Source organism: Epinephelus fuscoguttatus, linkage group LG13, assembly GCF_011397635.1.
Source record: "Epinephelus fuscoguttatus linkage group LG13, E.fuscoguttatus.final_Chr_v1".
Classification (NCBI taxonomy): domain Eukaryota; kingdom Metazoa; phylum Chordata; class Actinopteri; order Perciformes; family Serranidae; genus Epinephelus; species Epinephelus fuscoguttatus.
The window spans coordinates 14172508-14195489 of NC_064764.1; the positions used below are offsets into that span (position 1 = coordinate 14172508).

The following is a 22982-nucleotide window of genomic DNA, read 5'->3' on the forward strand; positions in this document are numbered from 1 at the left end:
AATGTAGGGTGATTAGTTCAAACACCCAGCAGAGTTTTTGAATTTAGGTATAACTAATTAACTATTTGCACCCTGTAAACTGGCTGCAACTGCACATTCTCTGTAAGGTGAGTTGTTTGGCTGTAACCACATGGTGGTGCCAAAGTCACATGGATCCCTAAATTCCAGTCTTGCCCAAAGTAGAAAGTGTTGCTGCCTTTGTATAGCCATCAGCACAGCGTTTGACCTTTTGCTGTCTGCACCGTGTGGTCAGGACTGCTGCGTCAGCCAGTTCTCAAATGAATAAAGATCACTCAACATTGTGTTTTTTTTTACTGGCATCATTCAAACAGCCCTGTAGATATGAGTGTGCTCATTGTTGTTTACATTAAACACAATAAAACAGTGTGAAAGTTGTGTATGCATCCTACAGAGCCCTCATCTCAAAAGGTGCGGCTACTGCTGCGTTTACTCTAAAGTGACTGTCCACTCATCACTAACATAAAACTAGCAGTTGTGCAAGCGGGATTACACGACTGAACGTTTAAAGGGTTAAAACGTGGACGTGTTGCTGAACAAAACCTGATAACAGTGACATCAAACCTCTTACTTGTCTCCCACACGGAGTGAGTGAGACTTCAAAGCTAGATCTTTGGTCTGACTCTCTGCACGGATGCGCGCCGACCTTGGAGTCTCCAGACGCGCAGCGGAGGATTTTGCGCACTGAAATCGAGTAGAGCTGAAGAGAGCGCACAGCGAGCGGACTGTTGTCTGACTGACTGCGGTCCTGTCACTGGGACCCGGGCTCACCTGGCTGTACTTTGCCGCGTACATCGTCATTGTATTAATACCACTGCACGGGAAGTAGGGGGAAATATAGTCTTCAGTTTATTTCGGTTTGGTTTGAGTCGCAACTTAGAGGAGTGTTTGTTTTCAGCTGAGCCACTGAATGTAGCCGTTTCACCTTGTTTGTAGAGAAGTGTCCCAGCTGCTCAAGGAAAATTCACCCTGAGAGACGGAGACGTTTGAGAGGATTTTAGGAGTCTTTCCAGAGAGTGGATTGAACAAGGATGATTGCAACCGCCTTACACAACTAAGTGAGGTATTACATTTGAAAAAACGGTAAGAGAAAGTTTCTATTTTTTTTATGAAGATAAGGTTCAAATGCACAATCTTTGAGGTCCTTCCAGATATACCAAAAGGGGGTTTGAGTGATTTCACATCGTGAATGTTTGCCACTTTTCTCGCAGGTGATCACAGCAATGCTTCAACGGCATGTGCGTCTGTCCCTCTCCAAATCTTCCAGAGAGGATTTAAGCGCCGCTCATTTTGAATAAGTCGAGAAGTCATCAAAGATGAGAGCTCTGCAAACAGTCCTGTTTCTTTTCCTCCTGCACCAGGTGAGATGTGAAATGATTGAGTGAGAATGTAGAAATATGTCTGCGACCTAGAAGTCTTGAAAGAGAAAGTTAGAGACACTAAATGTGCTATTTTTTTTGTTGTTGTTGTTAAATTATTATTTCTATTTTAGTATTATGCTGTTGGCCTCTTACATGACATTTGCTTGTCTCACTTAAAGGTTTATATGTTTATATTTTTTTATTATTTATACTCACATCATTTTGTTGAGTCGTCAGTCATTGTAGATCTGCATCGTATAGCTCATGCATTGTAAGATTACTCAGTCACCACATCATGCCAAATGACAATTCAATAAATTCCTGGCGTGAAATTTTAGTTGACACAGTCAGCAGCAGTAAGTACGTTGGCCGACATGAACTCCTCAGTCAGTCTAACAGAGGATAAGCTTGTTTTATGTTATTTTAACTAATTCAATAAAATACCCAAACACCTTATTTTAATGTACAAGATTTTTTAAACATTTATCAAGATGCAGGACATTTCATCACCTATACAAATATGGTGATTCATAATTTCTGCAGCCTATGAAGAATAAAATATATACACATTAGAAACATGCATTGCCAAATTGATTGGATTTAATTTTGCAGAACAGACAGTTACTTTCTCAGTAATGCACAATATTATATGCAGTTAATTTTCCTAATAGCATCTGAATTAACATATTATTCATAACACTGCACTGTGACTTTTCCTAAGAAACATATGGATATAGAGAAATGTTAATGCATGTGCATGTCTATTTGTATAATAATATAGAACATGCACATTACATTCTGAGTGAATGTGAGCACAGTGCTCATTATATTATAATTAACAAATCTGCTGTGTTCTTAATTTAGAGATAAAGTTAATGTAGTTTTAAAAAAAATTTCACTATTTACTGAATATAAAGAAGCATTTACTGATGTGCCTGCTTGCAGAGATTAGTTTTTTCATTGTGGTGAGTTTTTATTTATTATATATTGGCTCTGGCATCCTGCCTGTGTCACTTATGGCTCAACAAAACCAACAAAACCCAACTGCCTTTTCATTTATTCAGATATATCACACAAATATTTGTGTCATTTATTTGCTTCAAGGCTTGAGCAAGCTTTGACCTCTGTGTTGAACCCCCGACACCCGTGAAGTATCTTTGCTGTGCTAAAATGGAGTTAAAGAAATAAAATGACAACTGAGAACAATAGGTGCAAATTGCAGAGCCCGTGGGTTTCAAAGCCTGTGCTCTTCCTTCTTTATGACTTATACAATGTGATGAAATCACAAGTCCCTGTGAATATATGGAAAATTATTAGTATTTACTCGCAAATGATCGCCTTAAGCTTCTTGACAGAATCCTTCTGTAGTCTAATTCTGTTACTATTGCAGGAATAAGCTCTCCAAAGGAAGATCATAAGCTTTATGGAAATATAAAGGTCTTTCCCCTTCTTCCCAGCAGCTGCTGATGTCCTCTATAGGCAGTTGAATAAAGAGTGGGTTTTATCATGATCATCCTTGCTTTAGGGACTCTTGCCGTGATCAGACCTGAACAGAAAATGCCATGTGATTGAAGAAGTTCTTCACATCTGTGCCGTCCTCAAAAGAGGGCTTCTTTAAAGATAGCCTTGAACTGTGCAGATGCAGTGGCAAAGTGCTGTCTGCTCTGGCTGCTGTTGTAATCAGCCCTGTGCCTATTGGGAGCTCTGCCTCCAGAGGGAGAGAGAGCCAGGCTGGCTCCCTGGAGAGGCTCTCTTCATATGCCTCAGTGGCTTCCCTCCCAGCAGACCCACCACTGTCTGACTGGGGACATACTGGCCCTTATCAATATTCCCCCACCTTCCAAAGGGTGGAAAATGTTTAAATACTAGGCTGAAAGCATGAAATATGTACCAAACTTCTTGAGCTGCAAAAAACTTTTTTTTTATTTTAGTATGTCAGCTTCAAAAGACAGTTTACTATGAAGACTTTAAGGATGTGATTGGGGTGATATGTGGCAAAGTTGCAATGCTAGATTTCAACCCATGGCGTCACAGGATGCACCTCAGACAACTGAACCACTGGGGTACCATGTTATAATGAAGGACACATTTTTCATTGTTTTAAGTAGAGGTTCAGTGTCTGTAGCCTTTAGTCTCACATTCTTGTGGCCGCATCATCCAAAACAAGAAACCAAAAACACAAATGCTTTTCTTCTTTTCTTTTTGCCTTCATGCACTCTCACATAGAAAACACCCAGAACATGAATCAAATGGTGAAAATATAACCCCGGCCCCAGCATCTGTGCCATACCCCAGGGACAAATAAGAGGGTCAAAGCCATCCTGGGAGAATCCATTCTTCCCCATGACATCTGCTGCAGTTATCCTGTGTGCAATGACAGCAGAACAATGTAGATAAACATACTTGAGAGTCCTGCTCTCTGCCATCTCCCTCTGCCTGTCCTGCCCTACAGATTGTGTGCAGGGAAAGTGGGTTTTTCAGCACTGCTCAGGATTAAGTGCAAGAAGACGTTGACAAAGTCTATTACGCCTTTGTATTTTATTACCAGGGTAGGAGCTCTGTGGTAATGCTATGTCATAACAAAGCATCTATGTGGCCCATGCCAACAGGATCAGCCGTGGTGTTAAATGTATATCTACATCCTCTATTACCTTACAAGCCGCCCGGGGTCAGACTGAACAGGGCAGAAGCGAGCGTCTTAATAGAAGGGTGTGACGCATTAAAGAGACAAAGCTTAGCCGTTTACTCGTAAGCTGAACGTGTCTTGTCCTCTGGATCCGCTACATGCTTTGGAGTTCATCCTCTGCAACTTTGATGTGTACTGATTTAAGGGATTACAAGTCATTTCCCAAAGGATTTGGCTTTAATTTCAACACTTATTTATTAATTTATTAACATGCAGTCACTTGATCATTTATCTGTTTATCCATCAATGAAAGTGGAAAATCATTAGAACAAGAAAGTCAGAATGTGAAGTAGATTTGGTTCAGTTTTAGCCGCTAATATTGGAAAATTCTGCCAGAGGATTTTTTTTTTCCCCCGCTTGTAGTTTTTCTCTGCAGTGCTGGAGCGAGACAGTGAGGCTCTATTCAAAGTCAGAAAGGGCTCTGGCAAGGACAACAGTTTTATCCCTGTCTTCATAACAAAACACAAATTCTACATAAATTCCCTCTCTAAGGGCTCTTTAACCCTTTTCCCCTTCCCCATGCTCAATTAGGTTTGGTTTTATTATTTATTTATTGTATATTTAAAGGCAACTAACACTGGGAAGAGTAATAAAATGTACAGTGGGGGGATTAGGAGCAGCTCTTTAATCTCACGCTTCTGATAATACTGCATGGGCTGATTGATTAGTTTTTCAGGAAGCTTATGTCAGAAAAACCTAATCCGTCTTTGGATTGTGCCAGCCTTGTAAGGTTTTCCGTGCTGCCACTTTATCATGGCGGCGAATTACAGAGCTGCTGGGCTGTGATAAGGTCCTCGTCTCTTTTACAGACCCCACCGCCCAACCCCCTGCGCCCCCCCCTTTCCCTCTGGACAATAAAAAAAATTGTGTTTATATTCTTCACATCCCTGCTCTGCCTGGTCTTCACATCAACCTCTCCCAGGATTTGCCTTGTAAGAAAGAGAGGGGGAAAAAGAGTGGAACTTAAGTCTTCAAAAACCCACCAGAGAAATTGGGTGTGGAGCGAGAAAAATATGAGAGAAAATGGCAGGCAGGGCAGTAGAAATGTCTGTGGAAGTGATTAAACATGGATTGACAGAGTGAAGGGGTCTTGTATGCATGTGCTGCCTTCCAGGAATCATTTTAGGGCTTACATGGTGCTGATGTGTATCTGTGCTCATATTGGGGTCACAATCTTTCTAGCCAGAAGGCTTGACTAGATAATCCCTCATAAACAATACTGTCTGTGGCATTTGCAGTCCTCGGCCTGTATGTTGTCTCAGACCTCTGAAGAAAAGGTTGCCATTTCTGCGCTTTAAATCCCTCAAATATATCTTGCAGACACTACAGGTTGCATTGACTGTATTGAGCCCTGCAACCCATCCCTTTTCCAATCATCAATCATAATTGTGTGTGTGCTGGCAATAAATCCATGATAAAGGTCCTGAAATGAAAAGAAAGAAGTTCCAAATGATTGATAGGTGTGACGCTATTGCCCTTTGCATTGACAATAACCATAATCTGGCTGCTGGATGGACCATTAAAGACTTAAGTCAAACAATTATGAGCAGCGCGATTACTTTCCTCCCAGCTTCCCTCATGATGTGAATTGTTAGGAGGAAGTTCTGAGCAGCTCTATAGAGCAAATCACACCCACTGTGGCAGCTCTGGTGCGGGAAACATTATGTTTAATATGATTTTGAGTTTCCTGATCTTGGTCCACAGCTATGAATTTTTATGGGCGATGTGCAGCCCGAGGCAGTGTTAGATCTGCTACCTTATAGCGTTGTCATTACCGCTCTGCAGGGTCAGAAACATCCAGCACTCGCTGTTTAGCAGCTCTTTTTACTGTCTGCGTTTTTTTGCTGCTGCAACAAAACAAAAGGTGGAGATCACTTACATCATGTGCTTTGACTGTGTGGATGTTGGAGCTTCATATGAGGAATCAGGGTGTCACTTTTTCTTTCATTAAATCAAAAATGACAGTAGTTGAGTTGTTGCATCGCAGCTGCAAGTTCTCCATTTATGTTTGAAATACCATGACTCACAATCAGCTGCACCGTCACATAAAACCGCAACTGTAGTACGCACAAAAGTGAAATTTCTGCCACTCCTCAAACACTCTGACATGTTAAGTTCTTAATTATCACCCTGTTTGGTTCTTTGGAGAAGGCAATCAAACTACATGTCAGAGCTCGGGAAAATGATTGACCTCTTTAATTAAAACCATGTTGCTTTCTTGTAAAAGGCAAGGTGTGACAGCTTTAGAATAAGTACAATAAATCTCCTCTCTGATTATTCTCACTTTTGCATTTCCTCCTCTGCCTCTGGGCTTTGAGGCCTTTCTTTCCAGCTTGTCATTTCCAGCCCTAACAAAGCACTGTCAGCTCCCCTCTGTCTTTGTATATTTCTTGTGAAGTACCTGTCTTCAGAGCTACTCAGAGAGAAAGGAAACAGCGTCTTCCCTACTCTTGTTTCTTCTTCAAAGGGAGCTGCTTCTGTGAAATCAGCCGAGGCGCAATCTGCTTTGAGAACAGAAACATTTGCTCTGTCAAATTTAGTGGACGTGCGTTTGAGCAAATCAAGCGAAAACATTTGTGAATAAAACAACCCGTATCATTTGCAGCACGGATTTGAAGAGAGGAAAACACAAAATTGAACTTGTCACACACACACACACACACACACACACCTACACACACAAAAGCTCAATGAGAGAAACATTTAGATTACGTCTTCCTGAGATGAAAGTGGAAAGACGAAAACTGGAAGTATTCAAGACAAAATAGCATGCCATGCCTCCTCAAGTATTAGCTGAGGAGTTTTACAAGCATGTTTACCATTGTTGTACAAAGTAGAAGGTGTTAAAAAGTGGTCAAGAGAATGATAATTACACTGAGTCGGACGCGCTTTGTGGTATTATCCTCCTGAATCCCTGCTATCAGACACACGGAGGTGTGCTGCAGGTGTCAGGAGCCAGCACAGGAGTTGGCGCTTTGACCATGTAAGGGGATTATGAAACTGATGATGCGTTGAAAGGTAACGCCTGCCTAAAAGTGAAGTATTCAGGGCTTTGCTGCTGTCACATGTGGCAGGTGCTGAGATAACACAAGTATCCAGATTACCTGGAGGCTCTCGTCCCAAAGCCCCTCCCCACTCCCCCTTCTTCTCTCCTAGTGGGATCTTTGCCAACACTTTCTGAACACCTGACATCATCACTTCATTTAAATTACTCACAAGAAGAACCAAGATGTTCGCAGTAGTGTCCCACTCTCACCCGCTGGGCCTTGCCGCCGATGTAGGTGAACAATGATCTCCTGCAGTTAATTCACAAAGGAAGCACATTACAGTAAATTGTGAGTAGCTGGGTAATTTTTATTGATTTTCATGCAAGAGGAGCATTGGATCCACAGTAAATATTTACAAAAAGATAAAGCTTCTTCCTTCATCTTTTAATTTTCTTTTAGTTACTTAGTAAATGATAAATAAATAGTGCATTGCATCCACTGCTCTTTGCAGCAATTGAATTGATTTCAAACAGATGTACTGTGCTTAAGTACAATTTTAAAGCGTGTTTTATGGGTAAGTCTCATTCTTTTTACCCCACTGTGTTTATCCGTCAGCTTCAAGTTCTTTTGCAAATCAAAGCCTTGGATACAAGGTATTTGATATGCACATCTACAAATTAAACTTACGTGAAATGACGTAGCTCTCTTGACCAGGTACAACAATATAATTCTGCCTATATATTAATGCATCAGTATTATTATTGCAATAATACAATTAACAGTAATACGACACCAACAGGGTCCAGTGTGCTACACAGTGTGTACTTCTACTTTAGATGTTTTAGAAGTTTATTTTGCTGGTAATACTTGACTTAAACCTGAATGATTACTTGTCGTGAATTTTTTTTTGCACTGTCATATTTGCTACTTTTTCTTAATCCACCACCTCCCTCGCTGGCTGTAAATCTCAAAATAATGTCACCACTGTCCAGTAGTGACATGAGTCTGAGTCTCACTCGACAGTTTCAGCCTCCCATAAATTTGATACTGTTTTAGAGGCCCCTTTCCATCCCAATATGGGGCAAGGAAAATATAAAAGAAGGAACGGTCACGACAACAGTGAAAGTGTTTGTGGAGCCAGACTTTGGTGTCAGTTCTATTGGAGTTAATGGGTTGAACACACATTTTTAACTAAATATATGCATTTGCAGCTGCATCTCAGCCTCTGCTGGACAAAGCCATGATCTGTTAGGAGACCAGTAATAAAGAAAACAAATGTGCATATTTAGATTTTTTTTTTTTTTTTTTTTTTAAATGGAAGTCAACATCAAATGTGTGTTTTTTAATGTGGTGGAAGGATATTTCAGTCAAAGTTAAAACAACCAAGATATGAGGAGGTAAAGTGTGATTTGCAGTGCCCAACCCATTGCCCATTGACTGCAGTAGAACCAACACCAACATCTGACTCGTCAAAGGCTGTCACTGTCGTCATGATTGTTCCTTCATTTATATTTTCCTTGATATGGGGAAAATACTTTGGGAGCAAGAGAGGTTGAATTTAGAATTTAATGTAAATGGTGCTATAGTTCACCAAAGCACCTAATGAAAAATTTTGATTTGGGTATCAGCCTTCAAAAATTGTTTTATCTGGACAAAGAAAAAAAGTTGCATTTTTTAAATTCTGACCACAAATATGACAAAACTCATCCAAAAGCCTGGAGAAATTACACTCTGAAAATCTACTCCAATCAGCTTTCACTTCCTGTTGCATGACAGCAAGTATGGGCAATCTGACTTTAATATTGAAGCACTATATGACAAGAACAGGAGTGTTGTGTGCAGAGCCGGTCCTACCCATTAAGTGATATAAGCAGCTGTGTAGGGCCCTCTGGTCTCTGGGAGCCCCCTAGAAAATTTTTTTATAAATGAACTAGAGATAATAACAACTGAACTTTTTGAGGTTATGTGAGTAATTTACTGTCCCCTACAAAACAAGCACTCCTGGGATTCTATAACTAAAAAACAAACAAAAAAAAAAACACAGCATGTGGTTGCATTAGATATGATATGAAAGGTTAAACAAAATTAATGAGCAATCCAAGAACGAAAGTCAACATAAATATCTCTTTGACAGTTTGTCAGCACTGCAGCCCATGAATTTAAGTTAAATATTTGGGAGTTAAAGACAAAAACTGCATTTAACATAGACGTCACTACTAATATGTCTCTCTTCAGTTTTTAGATGATTATTTATACATTATGTGAGCAACTAATATTACAACGCATGAGGTGGTTCAGGGCAACATGTTAAAATAAAGGGGACCCCAAAGCAAATCCTGCTTGTGGCCCTCAAAAGTCTCGGGCTGGCCCTGGTTGTGCTTTTTGACACTGGTTTGTTTCAAGTGGAGTTCCCAGTAAGTTGTGCGTGGTTTACACAAACCACGTCCTGGCTTTCTTGCAAGATAGCATTTTTGACACTCCAACTTGCTCTGCATTACGGCACTGATGGGAAACAGATTTTTGTTGCATGTAGATTTGACAAAATGACCGACATTTATGTTACCCAACAGAAAATAGATGATGCAGATGACATTAGGCCCTGAAGGTGCCTTTGGATCACTAGGTGCTGTATTACACGTATAAAAGGACCAACCACGATGCTGATGTAAATACTACCCAAACACACTATATAAGTGAGGTCTGAGCTAAATGTGGTATCATTTCCTGTAATTTGTCCCCTTTATTAGGAACAACTGAAGCACGTTTCTACAATTCTGTCTTGGCAGCTTCCACACCGCAGGAGAGGTAATTGTGTGTGATTTGTGCAGTTCAGTGTAATGCTTCCTGTAGGGAAATGCTCTCTAATGATACCAAATGCTCCACTACGACGACTCGTGCAAACACCAAAACAAATAGAAGTCCGCCAATGTTGAAAAGAGGTGAGGTGAGGCATGGCTTCAGTCAGTGTCAGCTGCTGGGAGGAGAGGAAAAGAGAAGATTGTGACACTATAAACATGACTAATAACTCACATTGTAGGATTTATGCTAGGCACAGGAGGGTTATGCTACGTGCTGTAATTTATGCTAATCATAGGATATGAGCAGCTCCGAGTGACATCATGAGCAGTCAGATAATATTTTGCTACAACATGTGGTAAAAACAGGCTCCTAAACATTGTTCATACATAAGGAACACATGCATTATAACTTCATGAGCTCAATTTGTTTTGCTGTATTTGTGTCACAATAAGGAAGGACTTGCTTGGATAGAGAATCTCCATTAGAGCTCAAGTGGTCTGCATATTTATAATTTCTTGGAGGAGGCAGTGGGCAGCGGTAAGAGCTCTTGCTCTCTGTCAAGGCTTTGAATGTCTTCTCACTTCTCCACAAGAGAGGTCAGAGGTCAGATGCAGCGACAGATCGACAGCTGTGGAGCTAGTAGAGATAATGTGTCTGGCTCAAGGACACTTCTGCAAGATGAATGCTCTCTGAGACAGTACTGAAACATTAAACTCATCATCTGGCAATATTGTTGAAAGCAAACAATACATTTTCAAACACTGGCAATAAAGCAAAGAGTGGAAAATTGTAGCCTACCAGCTATTTCTAATATTTCCATTTGGCTGCTTAATTTTTAGGCTTGCATTAAACTGCATTTGATCGTTGCACACCCCATGGAGCATTAAAATCTTTGTTTGTGTTCTTCTGTGTGGCTGAATGGTGTTGGAGCGACTGATGTAGCCCTCATGTTCGTTGGTATCCATGTTTGTTTTTGATCACTGGCAGCACTCCTGCACATCTGTGGTCCTGCAGAAAATGTAGCTCTTAACAGCGACCAGCATAAAGAAAAGCAGCCGTAACGGAACTATTCGCAATCTGAGCAGTCACAGTTACGGTGTGCAAAGTACTTTTGTTTTGCCATTTGATCATTTTGGTAACACTTTGCATCGCACACTTAATGTGGGGAATGCTTAATGTGAAGCACGAAACCAAATTCAGCGTGTTTCACACAGTTTGATGTTAATGGCTTGTGTTTTTAACGTCACTCACTCTGATAATAAACGCCTCCTCACCTCTCGATAGCGCTAGCACACTCGTTACATATTATGTTTCATGACAATGACATGATGCGCACTCTTCGGGTTTTTCTAGCACACCTGTCAACAGTAAGAGGTAGAAGTGATGTGCTGTGGAGATATGGAGATGGTGATGCAGCTGCTGGGAGTATAGCAATGAAAACGTCAGCATCACTTTCCTTTGAGCTTGCCGTTCCCTCTCCTCCCACCGTCAACACTTGTACAAAATGTTAAGACAGTGAGAAGCTGCTGTGTTGTAAAGATACAGAGGTGTCAACAGGGTGATTTTTAAGGTCTTTAACGGCCGGTGTGATCGTTGTGCAGCCATGTAAATAGACTGTATTGTATACAGTGTATCTAAACATAGAGTAACAAAATAAATACATCTCACTCTCACAAGGCTTAAATTGTAATTATGCATTAGATACGGGCTGCACCTAATAATAACTACAAATCATCTCAAGTATGTAGATGATGAATTCAGCCACAAATTCAATACTGGATCTATGACATCTTAAGCAGGAGTGTTAAGATATGTGCTCTGTCTCATTCTCACAGAGGTCAGGTGGTAATGGCCTAAAGGATTATACTGGAGGGGAGTAGATATGCTACATGCACACACACACACACACACACACACACACACACACACACACACACACACACACACACTAACCATAGCTGTGTGTGATTGGTAAGGTGCCCCCGGTGTGGATTTGCTGTTGCGATCCACCACAGTGCTGAAGCACCTGCCATGTGTTTCCCTGGACGGCCTCTGATTAAAAGTGATGGCTCTGGAGCGTGAGGCTGTTCCAGCGATCAGAGCACCAATCTATTCTTCAGCAGCGTGTAGATTCTGGGCTCTGGGCTGCCTAAGCGCCTCCAGGGCCTTCTCTCCTGGAACCGGCTCTGGGTGTGAATCATTACAAATGATATGCCCTGTAACATCAGGAGGAAGATGGCTGGGGAAGGACGTGGGGCAGGGGATTGCAGGTTGAGAATGGTTTTAATGTGAGTGGAGCCGCTTGTCATGTTGGACGCTTGAAAGCAAAAGGCTGCAGTCAGTCCGGGGTCTAACGTTAGCAGTAGTGGCTGAGCAGCTCTAATATGGCAGGTGTTGTGCAGCAATAGTGCTGGGAAAGTATTACGCTAGGCAGTGGTGAAGCCGGTGTAATTTCCGCGGGACGTCCAGATTTTTACTACGTAGAAGCGCATCAAGTTAATGAAGCTTCAGACACAGAAAATTAGCAGAGAAATGAATTGCACCACCAAAGTGAGGTCAATTTGCACAGATAAATCCATGAAGAACAGTGGAGTGCATCATTGGAACAGCTCTGCTTGCACTGATGAGCAGGTTAATTGCCCATTTTGTTTATTGTGAGGAAGATGCCTGAAACCAATTTTCCCCAGACGCATATCCCAACCTTATGTGCTGGAGAAAAATCAACTATGGGAAACTCAAAAACAGATTATTTTAGCTGACTGATACGAGCAACTTGGTAATGAGGAGGACGCAGAGGCTTTTACACAAAACAAAAAAGAAAGGAAAGCAGATCTCAGATCATAAGTGGGGGGCCACATTGTCAGCTATGCCAGGTTGAGAGAGAGATTCCATCGCCGGCATCAAAACAACACTGTAGCCTTGCCTGCGGCCCAGAACCCATCACAGCCGAGCACAATGTCGCCGGCTGCTCACTGAAAATGCATTTTAATGGCATCTCTTCAGATGATCCAGAAGCCAGATGTCACTGGCTTCTTAATAACTTTCTAGAGGCTAGTTCTGGTCACTGTGGCAATTACCTTTATGTCAGGCCTCTAAAAGATATGTCTACCCACGGGACAAGCAGGCAGCCAGCTCCATAATGCTCATTACAGATGAATGTCGAGGCTGATTCATCCTGACTCAGTGTGTGGCTCGCTGCTGCTCAGACCACTGTCAGTATTTAAGTTCCCCTAATACCTCTGGATAGTGTTGATTCACACAACATTACATCAAATATACGTTACACGGGGTGTATCGACGGAGCCTTTACAAGTGATTGTTGAACTAGTGACATTGTGGATGTTTTATTTAGTCAGGAAGATCCTTGAGATACAAATATAGCAGTGAAAAATGTAGGAAGTTAAAAAATAAAGTCAGTTTCAGGAGAAACACACAGCTCATACCATTAATATCTGTCAATTACTCCACTAAAATCAGATTTTATACTACATTAACAGGTTTTCTTCAAGGCAATTTGTGACTTTGAGACTTATAAAATATTGGAAGCACAGTCACAATATTTTGCAGTTAGTCCCACAACTAAGGTGCACAGACAGAAAATTTTATGCAGCTGTGAAAGCACTTTTGACACAGACGGTGGCAAGAAGATCCAGTGCAATAATTGCTTGTAAAGTAAGATAAAAGGCTGGAGATGTATAGCAAATTTACCCAACTCTGCTTCAAGTATAAATAATGTGCATTTTTCTCCTCTGATAAAGGAAGCAACAGCCTGTCAGTGACAACTAGACTAAGTGTGTGTACTTTAAGGACTGTGTGGACGATGAACTTCGCAAAACTATTTTTTCCCAACTTTTATATTGGCATACTTTATAATGGTATGGTAAATGTTTAATTTTTAAAGAACGTTAGGTTCAGCACCATTCAAATGAACTACACAAAATTCCTTTTACACTCCAACATGGCAAACTACGTTACAAAAAACCCCACTTATCATTTACCCTCTTACTTTCAATATTCAATAAGATCAATTCAATCATATTTCCATTCCATTTTTAGGCTGATATTGAGTGTAAAAAAATCTGATTACAATATAGTGGCCAATATTAATTTCTCAACATAGCTGCATAACAAAAACAATCATCTCTGATATGGATTTTTAAATTTGGTTATTTAAGACTTAAAGATATGTGTTGACAGCTGAAAAATAAACTTCCCTGTACTCTTTGGAGGGCAAACAATGTTAGGTTGACATGATTTTTAATGACCTCAAACATATTTTTGCCATTGCCATACTGCAGTCTCTTGTTACTTATCAGACATGCACTGTTACGATAAACTGATCTAATATATCTATCTACTGTGTATACTGAATATTAGCCAACATTTCTTTTATACATTTCACGTATTATTAAAGTATTTTTCAAAACGTTTTGTGCAAATAAATCTACTATTTAAAATTAAATTGAATATCTTAGATGGGTCAGCCTGCCTTTAAAATCTGCTACCCCCTAAAAATAACTATGATAACTTGAACTCTGAGGATTTTGTTTGCTCATTAGTCCACTATCTTAACTCCCAGCCAATCTGAGTTTAAGTATGTAAAATATGTAGGTTGTACACCGGCCTCAAAAATTCTCATATTAGTCAAAGAAATGTGATGTCTTACATCATACATACGTACATTACTTTTTGCAAAAAAAGTCTCAAAGCAATATTTTATCTTTGCTCCTGAGATTACTGAGTGTAAATTATAGCAGCACTCTACCTGTCAGTGGTGATGTAAAATGATGATGATGATGATTAATAGGTGTACATAATGAATATTAAACACCACCCATAAGCAGCTCCAGTATGAAAAAATAAAACTTGTGTTAGTCAGACTCCACTATTGTTGTTTATACTGGCAGCATTTATAGTTCACCCACCTTTGTGTTTACTGCCGTATGACTGCTCTTTTATAAGCCACATATACCTTTGACTGCCGTGGTATATAGATGTAATATCTCTGCTTGGGGGTGTAAGGTTCATGCACCTCTCGGTGTTTTTGTTTAGGATGTACAGGAAGAGGAAGAAGCTAAACCACACAGACAGATATCCGCAATGTTTGCCACAAGTCACTGCCTGGTGCTGTTGAAATGAGGTCTGGTGTTTTCAGCTCCATAAGTCTGCAGTTATTATCATAATAATGTCTTGTTTCAAGTCGCCCCGAAACGCCTCTAGCACAGCAGCACCGATTAAGAAATCTTAATTAAGCTTTTGTAGATTCTCCTTCATCAGACCTTGCCTCTTTTTTTTCTTTTTTCTCACAGCGTCTTGTTGTACAAAAACTCAGATTCCTTTAGTGTGTTTTTAAGAGACACTACTTCTGCCTAAATGAACGAGGTGTGTTAGTGTTAGTGTGTGTGTCGGTGCTGCTGCTGCGTGTGTGCAGGGGAGACAGCAAGAGACAGAAAAAGCAACCAAAGCCTATGTGTCAGTGCAAGCTTTCAAGTTCCCAGTGCTTCATCTCTCTTGGGGCATATAAGTATTAGATATCCCTCTGCTGATCCCCTTGTTGTCACAGCAATTTCCCCAGTTGCTCATCATACTTAAACTCCTCTCTCATTTCCATTATAATCATCCTATACAAAGCTCACCTGAGATTTACACTGAAAGACAAAATTTGGTTTCACCTCTTAAGCTGCGCAGCATGTCACACAATGTGTAACGGATACAACAGCTCGGGCTGGCGGGAAGACGAGTGCTGCGTCCTTCTTTTTCACAGCAGTGAAGAAATGTTCCTGTTGGGAGCCCGCAGTCCCACAGATTTTATGTTCAGCATCGCCTGTTATTGTGATGTTGTAAGAGTCAAATCAAATTAACAGCTGAGCTCACACGAGGTATTACTAAGTGGCAGTGTCAGTGAGGGAATACCGCCACTGGAATTGGTTGATTAAATGACTGTGGATGTGATGAGCAACACAGAGGGACATTATTACAGTGTTGCCTCATTCATCCATGTTTACAAGGAGCAACTGTCTTAATTAAGCATTGTGAGGGCTAATAGATGGGTCAGGCTCACTGTCCGTGGGAGACACATTGATTTCACATTACATATCCAGATAGCCATTACATCCTGCTTGCTACATTAAGGTGTTACCGCAGTCTGGGACATAAGCAGCCTAGTAAAGAAAAGCTCTAATTATAAGGCACACAGTTGCACAACATAAGATGCATGCAGCCCTTTTACATGTCGAATGCAAAGCTTTATAGGAATGTGAGTGTGGCAAAACAAATTGTAGCAGACAGACCTAGTTTGTTAGCTTTGTACACATGTGCCTCAGTTAGGCTTACAGCAAAATTATAATTAGTCTGGAAGTAGTGCGCAGCAGCTCAGTGAGAATTCAAACAGCCGCTGCTCAGTGCTTTCAACATCTGCTTCTCTCAGTGATCCCTACAACCGGGCCCGGGGAAAGCCGGCACTACTAATTACTAATAAAACTAGCTAAGCTTATTGCCGTGAATTATTAAAGCTTTATCTGAAGTGGACCAGGAATCGCTCCTGAAGCTAAAAGGCTTTAAGGCACAAGGAGGGATCACAGTTCATTGCTGCGTCTGGATTAGCACTTAGCACATACTTTACCATACTACTGGAGAAGCCTGTTTTATTGTTGGGAACCATTACAAGCTAAAGTTTATAACCTTGGAGTATCTAAGTATAGCCACGCTGGTGCGAGACCAGCTCACATGTTAAGTCCAAGGGATTTGCATTGTCATGTAATCTGACAAGTCGTCCTAAAATATTAGAAGCTTTATGCAAATATGAGCCCAGCTGGGGTTCATCCCTGCATCCAGAATTATTCCCTTACACTGGGTTGTGTATTTCTTGATTTTCACCATCTCTTGGTGCTGCTAGAATAGTGTCACTGTGATATTAATGCCATTTTACTGTGCTTTGCTATTGGAACTAAAGAAACCCCCTTTCTCTTTTGATCCTGGCTGCTGTGAAGGAATGCCCACACTGTACTGCACAGGCCTGCCAGTATCCTCAGCCATCACACACACAAAAGCATCCTTAACATTGTATAGACAAGTGATTGCCCACTGACGTTTAAGACAACAGACCCTTTGCTTAAATTAGTCAGTCCAGTGGCTTGAATAGAAAATTGTTTAAGTTGTTTATTTAATTATTGTCAGATGTTACAAATCTGACAAGTACAATAAGTGATGTTGATGTCAGTTAGAATGTCATTTTAATGTTGCAAGTTGAAAATATTTTGAATGTGCTGTGATGATTGTAAAAATTAAATGTTACATTGAGTATAAAAGAATAGTTTGACATTTTGGGAAATAATCTTAGTTGTTTTCTTGCTGAGAGTTAGGTGACAAGATCACATGTTACAGTGAATATAAAGCAGCTGGTTAGCTTAGCTTAACTTAGCTTAGCATAAAGACTGGAAGCGAGGGGAGATCTGACTGGCTCTGTCCACAGGTAACGTGTAAACTGGTGAGTTCTAAAGGTATATTAGAGATTTTTTGTTACCTTTGGACGGAGCCAAGCTAGCTCTTCCTCTTGTTTCCAATCTTTGTGTGAAAATAATAAGCTAATTTATTTTTCCAAGAATGGTGAAGGCATGACCTGACCACTCTGCCTTGCTCTTTCTCTGACTGGCTTACCCTGACATACTTACCCTAACCCCAACCAATCTCACTTCCCTTACCCTCAACCTAACCAATCCAACCAATGTAGGCAACGAGCCAGTCAGAGGCAGAGTAGGATGGGACATGCCTTCGCCATCCAATGAAAAGAAAATTTGCTTACTTTGGAGATGTTAGTGTTGATCTCCTCATCTAATTCTTGGCAAGAAAGTGAGTAAGTGTATTTTAACAAATGTTGAACCATTCCCTTAACTTGAAAAAGAGGACATCACTCCTTACATTTTTTTTCTTTGTAAAGAACTGAGATTGCGTTGGTTAGAACTGATTCCCAAACTATGGTACATGCAAGCTCCCTCTAGTGGCACATGGAGGAATCTCTTCATATGATGCTATTAAAATTTGACAATATTTCAATTAAATAAACCTAAACTATGAGATATTTTTATTTCAATATCCTGTTAGGTAGACACGTTCATGAATGTAGCATACGCATACATCCATGATTATTTAGGAGCTAAACTGTGATGGTATTAAAATCGTGGCTCTGCCTAGTAACTATTAGGAAGAAAAGTGCAGATCACGGGGCGAATATTTTGAGCAGCCCTGCTGAAACTGAAGTTTAAACAATCAACCTAGCACAAGTACTAGTAGCTACTTGAGCAGCGGCAGTGAAGTCTCCAGGGGCTGACAACAGTCGACAACAGTCGACTATAAATAATATTCTCATTATCATGATTAGGAATAAACCTGCTACTTGTGTGAACAGTCCATATAAGCAGTTATAAATATTGATAATAGTTATGTTCACAAGTGTTTTGATAAGCAGTTGAATGCTGTCCCTGCATCAAGTGTTTGGTAGGCAGGAGTCTAAATGATGGACACTGAATATGAAAGAAAATTTGTCAATAAATGAATTACACCAGCTGATTCAAGCTATTTTTTAAATTTCATTCAAAGTATAAAAAGTTCAAGGAGGCAACTTGATTCCTTTAATACATTTTATTGTGCCAGGAAATCAAACGTCTGTGCTGAGCCTTTTTTTTTTTTCTTCCTCAATAAAATGTCATTTTTCCAAGGACTGAGCACCCCTTCTGCCGTCTGATTGAAGTGCCGGCGTCTGTTTGAAATACTTCTTGTAAAGCTTTCGTTTACCAAACAAAATGTTTCCCAAGGGTACTTTTTCTGTCGTTCAGTGTTTCCTAAAGTAAATCTTAACTTGTGTGACAAGTGGGCAGCTACATGCTCATTGTGGGATTTTTTCTTCCTCTCCATCTTCAGCGCTCAGTTTTCTTTATCGTTTGTGCTTAACTGCTGCTGTTGCATTTTCACAGTGCAATCACCAGAGATAAGTTGTCAATCAATGTTGAATTTACTTGGATTGTCTGTTATATGTCTGGTCTGTGAAAGGTATCACTATCCCTGTGAACCACACAGTGCTTTTTGTATTATCTTTAGAAACATTAAATGAATTATTGTCTTCAGAAAGAATCTCTGTCAGTTAATGTTTTCCTGTCTACCTTTGCTCTGTTTTCTCTGAAGGTCACATGCAGGAAAGTGCACGGAGGAGCCACGGAGCTCATCGAGTGGGGCGACAGTGATAACGAACATAAGATTTCTCCCACGGGAGCCAGTCCACGGATCCTCAACCCCCTTCGTTTGTTTGCCAGGGGCTCCCCCGGGTTCAAGAGCAACATGAGGGAAATTACATATTTACAGAACATGGAGGACTTCTGGGACTGGTTATCTAACCAGACAGATGTTCAGGGTGCACAGGCCAGAACTAAACGCAGACCCATCGTCAAGACTGGCAAGTTTAAAAAGATGTTCGGGTGGGGGGACTTCCACTCCAACATCAAGACTGTGAAACTCAACCTGCTGATCACGGGGAAGATCGTGGACCACGGGAATGGCACTTTTAGTGTTTACTTTCGCCACAACTCCACAGGCCTGGGGAACGTGTCTGTCAGCCTGGTGCCGCCCTCCAAGGTGGTGGAGTTTGAGATCGCCCAGCAGTCCACGCTGGAAACCAAAGACACCAAATCATTCAACTGTCGCATTGAGTACGAGAAGACGGACCGCAACAAGAAGACTGCCCTTTGCAGCTTTGACCCTTCCAAGGTGTGCTATCAGGAGCAGACGCAGAGCCACGTGTCCTGGCTGTGCTCAAAACCCTTCAAAGTCATATGCATCTATATAGCCTTTTACAGTGTAGACTATAAACTGGTGCAGAAGGTATGCCCTGACTACAACTACCATAGTGACACACCCTACTCCTCCACAGGATGATCTAGCTGTTGTTAGTATGCATCAACCTTTTGTCTGATCTTCAAATAATGTAAATGTCAACCTCTAAGGTCCTTGTCCCGAAATACCTAAATACCTGAAACATGTTGCAGGAAGTGCAACTCAAAATGGGACACACTCTGGTGGGAATTGTCGTATTGTTCAAAAAACTTTTGTATATACAGATCTAACACTTGAGATAGTTAGGTGTCCAGGGACTTGGTTTTAGGGGTTGACTTGGGATTCAGAGCTAGCTTCCAACCCTGGGTGACTCCTCCCCATCACAACAGCACATGTTCTCCGTTAACCACTGGTATAATTAGCATGTTGTCCAGATGTTTTCTTCAAGGCTAGACCATAGGCAAGGAGCCTCCCAGTTGGAAGTGCATAGCTATCTCCTGTGCCAGTGCTGCACTGATGCCAACATTGTCAATTTCCTCACCTCATTTAAACAGTCAGTTCCACAATGAAATATGATGCACCTTTGAATCGTGTTAATAATTACAATACTCTAATCTGAATTGTTATTCGACAGGGCATAAAATTAGATATTTCATATTTGAAACATTGTTACCTTTTGACTGATTAGTCAAAATGATCTGTTCATTGCCTTTGAAGTATAGCTAATATCCATTTGTACCTGTTAACAGAACACAGACAAGACAGTGTATTATTTCAGATTAGCTTGATCAATGGTCTCAAGTAGCTCTGAATAATTAATATGGCCTTACAATCTATAATTTATCTTGCATCTTTCTCTTATAGGGACTGGAGTAGTGAATTGATTGATTATGTGTCCATGACAAAATGAATTGATCCAAGATCTAATCCTAAAAGCAAGCGTAATCATAAATCATTACACATACGTATGTAGGTACCCATCCATAAAATACCTGGCTGCTGCCTTGTGTGCTCCTTAAAATGTGTTGGTTTTCCGCTGCAGTCATCATAAGGCATGTGTATGCTAAACTAGTCTGAAATCCAACATCTGTGTTTGCAGGATGCACTTTGAGGCATCAGCCTGCCAAGCGGCCCCGCAGTGGATTAATGTGTCAGGAGAGGAGGGGGGGAAGCGATAATTGCAGGACAGGTGGATTTAGTGAGTCTGGCAGACAATTATCAGCACTTTGTCATGGTCCTGCCACCAGCCCTGACATTACCTGTCTTTAATAGGCTTTAATTAGCCAGGGAAATTTCATTTACCTAAGACCGAGAGTGGAGACACCAAAAGCCAAAAAAAATAAAAAAGGGAGAAATGAAAAAAAAAGGCAAAAGTACAAAATCCGTCTGGAATTTTAATGAGAAGTGGGACCTAGATTTGAAAATGTCACACATTCCCCACTTGTACAGCGGGCTTAAGTTGACTGACTTTTGTGTAAAAGTGGATAACATCCAGTCTTGTAGTAAATGGTAAAATGTGCTTTGACTCAGCAATCACTTAAACAGTTTTAAAAGGTTCGGTTAAAAAAAAACATCAGCACATGAAATGTCATAAATTGCGTTGATTGCGTATATCCAGGGTTTTTAGACTAGGGCATGTGCCATCGACTAATCACATGGCAATTATTTCTGTCAATGTTCCTTTATTTGCTGTCTCATGTCTTTCCCCATCAGCTGTAAATGATCCTGTCATGATACACATGAGGAGAGGTGTACGATAGGGAAATTACTAAATCCAAGTTGATCTATGTTGATGTTTTAGTTCTACTCCTTTGTGCAAATGCTGTGTATTAACGTGTAACTCTAAAACTAAACGTGTTTACTTATGGCTTCAGAGTAAACAATGTCAATTTCTTCTAATTTTTCCAGAGAAATATATCAATAAGTATACTGTTCATTTTTGGTGTTGGTTAAGCGATATCATGTAGATAGATGTCATATTTATTGCTTATAGTTATAGATTGCTTTGATTTTCATTTTTGTAATCCTTGCAGATTGTACATTTCTTTTTGATTTCCTGCTTGCTTAATCTTGTTTGAACAGTTTTCCCTGTAAATTAGGAAAAAAAGAGCACTGCTGTGTGTATATTGTAAGTACAAATGTTGATTTTGGAATATTTTATTTCATAAGGGGTTCATTTTGTTAAACTGGAATTGTAAAAGATCAATTTAGGTTTTTATGGCATTAAATCTGATTTGAACTTGGCTCACAGCATACTGTCACACTGAGTCAGCTCCTGTCTGTCGGTGCTCACAGTTGTCTCGTTTCATTCCTACAAGGACTTCTCAGCAGGATAAACACACCATTTTAAGAGGTACATTTCAGTGTAGCTTTTTAATGGGCAATAAATCTGTGTCCACAGGCGTGGATGATACCAGAGGTACACCTCAGGGAGCACATCCATTTTGCTGTGGCCATCAGGGACAGGGGTCTTTTCATCGCTTCCATTACTCTTATCTGATCAGGGTGAGGCACCCACTCCTTAGGCATCAAGTCACACCAGCCTTTCCTGCTGCACACATCCAAATCCTTGGAAAACTAAGAAGAATGTTAACATACATCTCATGGTGTCCAGTGAGTGAGACACTCAAATAATAAACGACTTTAAAATTGATTAGCTATTTGCCAATGTTAAACAGTGATCTGACAATTAACATCAATAATTAACAAATTGATTCCTATTTTTAATCATTCACTAAAAGGAAAACTGGCAGTTATCTCTTGAGGAATTTTTTCAGTTGTGTTCAACAGGGGTGGAGCCAGCCCAAACCTTGGGGGCAGTGGCATGCTCCCCCAGGGATATTTTTTCTCACTGACAGCAGCTATATGCACTTTTTGCTAAGCCATTGCAAATAAAAGAATGCCTAAAAATTGTTAGATCATCTAGGGAAAATATGATAGTTGACAAGGAAAAAAATAGTCCTGTGGAGCTCACATTTATGCTATATCTAACTGTTCTCTGACATCATTCTGAAACTATAACAACAAATATTCAGAGAGACTCATATTAAGGTTACACAAGGTAGGAATTTGGCATTAACCTATGTTTGTTATACTATGCTGGAGTAGAATTTACAGAATGAATACTTATTTTACTAATAAATCAATGCCAAAATCATCTGGGTTGCTGTTAATGCAATAACAAGGATCCTGAACAATGCAAAGTAAATGTGGTCTTCAATACTCTGAATTAAATATTAGGCCGATAGATTAACATTTACTCAATTACAGTGCGTTTCTACAGGGAATAGCAGAGATTTGTGGCTTTTG

The 22982-nt window shown here is 40.4% G+C and overlaps 1 protein-coding gene across 1 annotated transcript; it reads left to right on the top strand.

The window, feature by feature from the left end:
• Positions 1–605: 605 nt before the first annotated feature.
• Positions 606–22146, top strand: nxph2a (neurexophilin 2a). Its single transcript, XM_049594953.1, has 3 exons — positions 606–1101; positions 1230–1379; positions 19029–22146. Exons 2-3 carry the CDS (start codon positions 1335–1337, stop codon positions 19773–19775), a joined length of 792 nt encoding a protein of 263 aa, XP_049450910.1. The 5' UTR covers positions 606–1101; positions 1230–1334; the 3' UTR covers positions 19776–22146.
• The last annotated feature ends 836 nt before the right edge of the window (positions 22147–22982 follow it).